Source organism: Phalacrocorax aristotelis, chromosome 3 (genome assembly GCF_949628215.1).
Source record: "Phalacrocorax aristotelis chromosome 3, bGulAri2.1, whole genome shotgun sequence".
Lineage (NCBI taxonomy): Eukaryota > Metazoa > Chordata > Aves > Suliformes > Phalacrocoracidae > Phalacrocorax > Phalacrocorax aristotelis.
This window is the reverse complement of record NC_134278.1, coordinates 64128489-64136989: the sequence shown is the minus strand read 5'-3', so window position 1 is coordinate 64136989 and position 8501 is coordinate 64128489. Positions and strand designations below refer to the sequence as shown.

Sequence of the window (8501 nt, the reverse complement as noted above, 5' to 3'; positions counted from 1 at the left end):
TTTTTTTTACAAAAATAAATGCATGAACTCAGTTTAGTGGTAGGTACACTTTTAACCTATGCTACTGTTAAGGATATGACAGGAAGGTAATTGAATTACCTAAACAAGGACATTCTGATACAACAAGACTACATAGTGTTCTTTTTCTTTCTCCGACTGCTATAGATACGGTAAATCTTAATGTTACATGGAGTTAAAAGTGTAGTAGTTCTTAGTTTGGCCCTTAGAATGGCATAATGTCTTTAAAAATAATGGGGGGGAAGCTTTGGTAGAGATGTTTGTATTAAATATGTATAATGTATGCCCTCTTACTGTGGTGTCACTGTTAGGGAGCAGTTAACAATCTGCCCTATCCAAATTAAATGCTAAAAGGCAGAATTTTTTAAAATCCAAAACTACTGCTTCAGCACTCACTAGTCCTTCAACATGAATAGTGGATTTTCACTGTTGTGATAACATCAAAACATGTTTTTTCATCTGGTGCTACTGAAGTAGTTGTACGACTGCTGTGAATGGAAGTTCGGTGCACTTGGAGTTTCTCAGAAGGCGAAGACCATCATTGATGTATTTGCAGGAAAAAGAAAATATCCAGGCATTCTGCTGCTATAAAGTGTTTAACTATGTTTCGAGTTCAGTAATTCATTCTGACCCATTGCTCTCCAGCAGTGATGCAGTCTCTGACTGAACCCACTTCATGGGTGCATGGTGCATGTGTGAAGTTTGAAGTTACTGCCGCGCTTCAGAGGGAATCAGGCATTCATTTCACTCGGCAAAACCAACAACAGAAACCCCGGAGTCCAGCTCATTCAGTTTATCTGTTTGGAATTAAATCTCCCACCACCTTCCTCCCCAGAAACACTCCTTCCCCTAACGGGCCGGCTCCATCGCGCCTTCAGTCGCGCCCTGTCGCGTTGGCGCCGTGCTGCTGCGGATGGGGATCCGTTCTGCTCTTGCACGTGCTGAAGTTCCGTTTCCTACGAGCGATGTAACTTTGCACCGTTCCGGCAACGGGAAACTCCCCGCTGCGCCATCCGCGCCCTGCCCTTCCCCTGGAACCGCCCGGCGGTCCGTCTTTGCTGCGGGGGAGCTGCCGCCCGCCAGCCCGGGGCGGGCTGAGGTCGCCGGCCCGGGAGGCCGAGTCCTGTGCCCGGCCGCTGCTGCTGCGGCGGCGGCATTCAAACGTGCCCCCCTCCCGACACTCCCCGCGGGCGCGGCCCCGCCCTCGCTTTGATTGGCCCTGCGCTAAGTACTGGCTGCTTCTTATTGGCCTGCTTGCCTTTCTGCCCGCCCCCACCCCGCCCGGCCTAGCTGGGCTGCAGGGGGGTCTTCTGCGCCCGGTGGCGCGGGGCCAGGTGGGGCGCGCAGGCTCCCCGCCCGCTCCCGCGGGAGGTAGAGGGCACCGGGTGCCTCAGGCGAGGCGGGAGCGCCGCGGGCGTCGGCCGCCGCCCGGTGCCGCGTCCCTGCCCGCAGCGGGGCGGCGACCGTTCCTTTCCGCCCTGCGGCGTGCGCGGCTGCCATGGCGCTGGTGCTGGATCTTCTCAGGCGGGTGCTGGAGTACTTCGGCTGGCCGCCCGACCAGGTGGGACCCGGGCCGGGCCGGGCCGGTGGGGAGGCTGTCTCCTGCCGGGCCTGCCTGCCTGTAGCCGTGGTCGGGGAGGAGGGACCGTCGCTGCCCGCGGCGGGGCGGGCTTTGCTCCGTGCCCGCGGCGGGGTTTGTCGGTGAGGGAAGGCTCGGTGGGTAAAACTGGGCGTGCTGCCCGCGCGTGGGGTTTCGATGGGCCGCTGTTCCCATACAGCTGTTCAAGGGCCTTCCCCCCCCCCCCCCCCCGAACGGGGGTGGGGACGGACCCCCCCAGTAACTTTCAGCTGGTAATGTTTTACTATTTCAAATGAAAGGCTGCATAACGATTCCCGAGCAGCTGTTAATCCTGTGTTCTCGGAGACCTGGGAAGGGTGTTGTGTGGGAAACTGGGAAGGCTAACTGCTGCGGTGTCCTTGGAGCGTGGGTCTGTGGGCAGCTCCTCCGCCGCGGGTGTCAGCAGCGAGGCACAGCTGCGACTTGTAGTTCTGAGAGTCTTGCTTTATTTACGTGAAACTAATGAAGTGTTTCTAGGAGTACCAGTTCGAGCTAGCCTGGTTATTTTCTGGTTTTATTGTCGGGACTTCTTGGGGTTTTTTGACAGGCCATGTTTTTAGAAGCTCACGTGTTTGGCCGCAGTATCAGTCGTACAATCAGAACATGCCTTCCTTCAGCAATCTCATCGAGAAGGCGTTTCCAGCAGTTATACACAATCATAAGGAAGTATCAGATCAAGGTACGTTAAACTTATCTAACTTCTTTAATATTTTGTTTCCCCCCAAGATTTATATACATACTTATGGTTACTCAGATGTGCACTTTTGCTTTTGTCAGTAGCTCAAAATATTACTAGCTACAGGATGCAGCTGCTACATTCTTTGTTGGCCTTTGTGCTGCCCTAAAATATACTGGGTACAGGCTGTATCTTGGCAGTGTTTTGGAACTAGCCTGTTAAAACCAGTGTAGACTTTGGACTTTCAGCTTGAGAACAGCGTTGACAAGTTGGGTTAACCTAACTGTGGTATATTTAATTACAAATAACATTAAATTTTTTAACAGCTTTGATTGTAAGAATTTGAGGGCTTTGGTTTTGATTCTCAGGTTAAAAGGTATTCTGATTTTTAGGTCATATCTGTTTGCCAAAGAAAGGAATATGGATCTACTCGAAGTGTTGTCCGTAGACTTGGGACAATTCTTTCATTAGAGCCATACCCAAGGCCTTATTTTCAAGTAAGTTTTATATATTTATATATTGTTATATATATGCTTCAACTGTTTAAGTGTTCTAGTTTCTTAAAGTAGTAGTCGCTTTCCTGTTCTTTTTAGCTCGTGTAACTTATGTTGCATCCCTTATGCTCACTGTTTTCAACACGCTTACAGCACTGTTTAAAAATTCTTTTGCTGAGGTGGAACTTCTAGTATGTGCTGAATCTGATTTCTTTTCATACGTTTTTTTTCTTGCTCATTTGTTTTTAGCTTGTTCAAGATCCAAGTCCATTGGGTGATGATGAGCAAAGCACAGCTCCAAATCCTGTAGCTCCGTCGCTTGCTGATGTCCTGTGGGTGGCAAACAATGAGGAAAAAGCATTTACTAGACTTCGGTAAGTAGAAATAGTATGTATGCATAGAAAGGAGTAATAAAAATAACTTAAGTTTTCTTTCTTTGTGGCAAGTGGTTTTGTGTGTTTGGTGGTTGGGTTTTTTTGGTTGGTGTTTGGTCATGGGTTTTTTGTGCTTTGTTCTGCCCCCACCCCACCAGCCTTTTCAGTATTCCAGCTAAACCAACCCTGGAAACTTTTTGGTTTTTTAGGGGGACAGCTCCTGCTTACCTCAAAATTCTTACTAGGTAAAGTATTCTTATATGAAAGATTTCTGAAATTTGAGTCCTTTCATTTCTCTTCCTAATAGCATATCAGGTGCACTACTGGTATTTTAATTAATTTTAACTCACAAAGCACTTTGTGAGAGAGGGATTTAAAGGGCAACTTGCATATTGCAACATAGAAGATGATTATTCTTATCTGTATCATTTTAGTTTACAAGCATTTTGATAAATGTTATAAAGGGGAAAACAAGAAAAAATATTTAAATGTCTCCTTTTGACATTGATTACTACAGTGGTACGTGTGTAAACCTTGATGGTTGCTTTCATGGAAAGAAAAACATAACTACTTTATTTTAAAAATTTCCTGTGAATATAGTTTATATAATTTTTCTAGCTTTTACAGAGGGCTAAAGGAAAATATTTGTACAATTATGAAATATTACAAGTAGTGTGAAATGACAAATTGTCCAGGAATTTGCAGGCACAAATAGTATACCAGTCCATCCTGTCCTGTCCGTGTCGTCCCCCTCCCCGTTTCCCCCCCCCCCCCCCCCCCCCAAAAAAAAAAAAAAACCAAACAAAAAGTTGGCTTACTGTTCCTCTAAAGGATCTGTTCAAAATCAGAGGATGAGTCAGAGCCAGAACCAAGATTAAAGTTTGGACACTTCTATTGTACTACATCTGTATCGGACAGTGTAATTCTGCAACATGTGTTTGTCTGTGATCTTTGTGCTGCTTGCTGGTAATGAAATGACAAGAAACTGATGAAATGACACATTTTTTTATTAGAGAAGTTTTGGTAAATTTGTTTCATCTTATGATTCCTGATACGTTACTGTTGAATTATGGGAGGGTGTTTTTTGCAGCAGCTCTAAAATACTGGAGGAGTAAGAATGTTAAAAGGAACTGTGGCCTGTGTTGTCTTGCTTACGCCTTTCTTTAACTGGTCTGATTCACAGGTCCATGCAAGTTCGTTCTTTTGTTGTTTTCATTCTTTCCTCCTCCTCTCCTGGCTCTGTGGGATGTTTTTCAAGAACAAGTATTCTAACTGATATCTTTTCCTTCTGAGCAAGTGTGAAAGGCAAGGTTTTTTGGCAAATCAGAATGCAATGCTGCAGGTCTGTTTTGAAGTGAAAGGATGATTAATATAAGGGAAAAGGTCTGGTTTTGTTTCAAACAAAACTTAGTACATCTTAAGGAAATTAAATTTACTTTATTTATTCCTTTGTTTCATAATGGGGTTCTGGTAGTTTGGGTTTACACTCATTCTATATCTTAAGGTTATTTCTGCAGCCACAGACTTGAAACAACTTTTAAAATTAAAACCTGAGACTTGTAGCACAATTTCCTAATTCAATCTGTGTTCAGTGTAGCTTACAGAAGATGAGGTTCTTATTCTGTGTGTATTTAAAATTCATTATTATTTTCCAGTATATTTTCTGAAAGATTGCAAATTCTTTGCTGCTTGCAGTGTTCATCTTGCAGTTTGATAAACGACTAAAATGTGTGAAGCCTAATTAAGAGACTGTTATTACTTGACTCTTCTTGCCTTCCATACCTACTGTTTCAGGTAGGGAGGAGGGAGAGACACTTTTATGGTGTTAGTCAAATAGTTACTGAATAACAACAGATCAATCCTACATCATGACCTTATGATGTATAATCTACCCCTGAGTAAACTATTTTTTATTATGACTTTTCAAGGATCTGCATCATACTTGAGCAAAGGAAGACGTAAAATATTTTTAAGGTTATGAGTAGTTAAAACTTCAAAGTTTTCTTAAATAGTTTGCAAATTTGTGTCTTGCTGAATGGCGATAACTTGCTTGAACAGACAATGAGTAAGTTTTGAGATTTCCACTGCTGGCTGAGCCTTTTGAAACCGTCTTTTGTTGCTTTCTAGGACTGAATTACGAAGGAAAGAAAAAAGTACAGATTATCATGACCTACAGCCATCTATAGATTCAGTACAAAGTGTTTCAAAAAACAGTACACGGAAAGACAGTCTTGTTAATCAAGCAGCACTCCAGAAAATTTCTGCACTTGAGGACGAGCTAACCTTTCTTCGTGCTCAGATTGCTGCGATTGTTTCAGCGCAGACACTGGGAAGCATTCCGCCACGTAAGCCCTTTGATTTGCTGCAAACCAGATTTTCCTTTTTTTGCTGCAGTATTCCTGTTCACAGTTTGCCATGTCTAATGTTGATAGAGAACATCTCTAGCTGAAGTTACACCAACAAAATTTACAGAATATAGTATTCTGTTTTCAGTATTTCATGCCACCCCCCACTTTTTCATGGCCTGTTTGCCAACTTTGAATACTCATTTTCGTGTTTGTGAAGGAGCTTAGTAACAACACTATCCATAGGATGCCAATTACTGCTTTAAAAAGTTACAGACTATTAATTATTGCTTTTGATTTTTGTACTGTTTCTGACAAATTATCAAAATAATGGATTTAAAATAGGTATTCTAAGGAAGTCAGATTTGGACTTTAACAAAAACAAATGCCACAACAGATGTGTCCAATAGCCACTATAATATCAAAGACTGAAGTTCATATTGGAGACCAGCTATCTTGTGATTTATTTTTTTTTATTTATTCCCTCTTCCTTCCCCCCCACCCCCCAAAAAAAAACAAAAGAGAAGTTTTGAGGTCTTGACAGACTGCCTTATGCTGTGATTGTTGAAACATTTGAACTGGTGTTAGGGAGTTACATTTGTGTGCGTTGTGCCAAGTGAACTTAAACAGTAGTTCAGGCACCTCTGTGCTTCATTTACATGTTCTGTTGGCTCTTTCTTTGCCTCTTCTTCATTGCACTCAGTATTGTAGTCTGTTTGAAGTGTTTTGTGGTTATCTTTGCTTTTGCTTTGTGTGGGATATTCTAACATTCAGACTGTTGAGGGCTGTATGTAGTAGCAGGCTGCTCTGCTGTTGCAGTGCTCCTTTGCTGATTTATCTGGTGCTTGGACTGAAGACGCAGTGGAGAAAATCAGGGAAGCACAAGACACCTCAGATGCATTATTTCATGTGTTCTGAATCTGTGGCTTTGAAATAGAAAATGTTTTTTCTTTTAAATATAATTCTTGTGTGGGATAATGTGTGAGGTGTGTAAAAGTGCATTAAGAGGGCTCTCTTGTCTTGACTTAAAACTGAATCATCCTAGATGTTGCCTAATATTGTTAATTGTGAAGGTACACTGACTAAAAATAAAATCTCTACTTTTCTTTTATAACTACATACAGAAGCCTTTAAAACATTTAGCACTCCAGATGGATTTTACCCAGTGCCAGCTATGACTTCTACGCCATTGTCCGTCTCTCACAATCACTTTGTGATTCCTTCACCTCCTCCACTTCCTTCTGGTGTACCACCTGGTGTTGATGCTAGTAATTCAGCAACTGAACTTATAAAACAACGTCGTGCTGCAAGAAGCAGTGGTTCAACTACAGCTGATAGCGCTGATCACCAGAGGACAAAGAACGTTCCTAGTATGATGGATGTTTTGAAAGACCTAAACAAAGTTCAGCTGCGAGCTGTTGAGAGGTAGGTGTAATTGAATGTGTGTCTGAGTAATCCAAGACTACGTAAGCATCACAACACTTAAGTAGCACCAGAGAACACCAGTGTGAAACATAAGTTTGTCAGCAGTAGCTGCTCATTAAATGAAGTTGGCAGCTTCAGAGTTCGCAGCTTGGAATGTAAGATACTTGTGACGTGGCTTTTAGATGCATTTAAAACATGCTGAATATCACAGCATTTAAAACTGGTCTCCTGCTTTAGTATACAAAGCTCAGGTTGGGGTGCCCTCTGGAGATGGCTTACAAAGTTTCCTACACAGTCACAGAAAATTGATCTGAACAAATAAACTTTTTGGATTCACTGTGGAAAAGACAAATCCTTGGGGAATCGTTGGAAAACTACTCTTAACATAACCAAAGTATTCTGGTCCTAGCTTTGAAGTGTTAAAGAAAATATATACTCTATCTTTTACTGAAAATGTTTTGTAAATTTGTATTTCAGTAGTGCAGTTGGATTATAAATATTTTTGATGGTCTACTGTTCTGATGTTAAGCACAGTCAACATTCTACAAAAATGCGTTACTGAAGACTGTAGTACCTCTTAGGGTCAGTGTTGCTCTGCTCTGCTAGGTGTAATAGGGGTTGTCAGATGTCTTTTCTGAACTTCTGGAGTTGAAAAAGTACATAAGAACGTCTGAGCCTATAATGAATATTTGGCACTCTTAACGTGGGAAGAATGTCACTTACCAAACTCATTGCATTCTTGTTTCAGCATTTTCTTAACTGTGAGCTTTATCCCTGAAAACAACTAGCACGAGTCTTGGGCAAATTATCTATATGCAACTCTAAAGCATATCTTTACCCTTTTGATGACATTTTCACAGTAAATAAAGAAAATATCAAGTGCACTTAGGTAAACTTGTTTCCTTATGTATATTTTCTTCCATGTAATTCCATGTATGGTGAATGAAGAAAGTGAAATGTTCAGGTTGACAGTTTTAACATCGTTGTGTTGAGCAGGGGCATAATTAATAGGAAGTAACAGGTGTGCTTCCGAAATGCCTTCTGGATTTAGGCATCTACCTGTATTCTGAAGGTAGAACTTAACGGAATAAGGAATTTATGTTGTTAGAGGGAGTAACGATGATCAAAATTGCTGTAATCTTTCAGGCAGCAGTCTGACAGTAGTTTAATGTGTGCACTGGAAAGGGAAGACCTGTCTTCTGAGAAGTTGAGAGCCTGAAGATTCCAGTTTCTACCATTAGCTTACACATTGGGCAAGTGCTCTAACAGCTTGATTTTGTAGGAAGGGTGAACTCGGTCCTCTCAGGCTTCATGTTAAATGGTATATACTGTAACTGCCAGACTTTGAGCTCAGTGCTGTCAGTGTGCATTAATAGGTACAATTCATTGTCGTGGGGCTAGCACTTTACTAGCAGAAGCGTGACTATATCTAGATTTCCCCCTGCCACTGCCCCCACCCCCAATGGTTAGGAAGCCTTTCTGATGAGTTATTTTCTTGGCGGGTCACTGATTTCCACATTTATGTTAGGTTTTGGTGTGCAGGTGCTGTTT

General features: G+C 42.4%; 1 protein-coding gene across 3 annotated transcripts in view; it reads left to right on the top strand.

The window, feature by feature from the left end:
• The first annotated feature begins 1355 nt into the window (after positions 1-1355).
• Positions 1356-8501, top strand: part of MTFR2 (mitochondrial fission regulator 2) — a 36579-nt gene continuing 29433 nt past the window's right edge. For 2 of the 3 annotated variants that reach the window (XM_075087730.1, XM_075087729.1), the window contains exons 1-7: positions 1386-1579; positions 2184-2315; positions 2705-2809; positions 3056-3180; positions 3390-3425; positions 5308-5525; positions 6650-6950. In XM_075087730.1, the coding sequence (XP_074943831.1) occupies positions 1517-1579; positions 2184-2315; positions 2705-2809; positions 3056-3180; positions 3390-3425; positions 5308-5525; positions 6650-6950 (980 nt within the window). In that variant the 5' untranslated portion in view covers positions 1386-1516. Of the gene's footprint in view, positions 1580-2183; positions 2316-2704; positions 2810-3055; positions 3181-3389; positions 3426-5307; positions 5526-6649; positions 6951-8501 lie in introns of all 3 variants that reach the window. The other variant, XM_075087731.1, reaches the window with a different exon arrangement.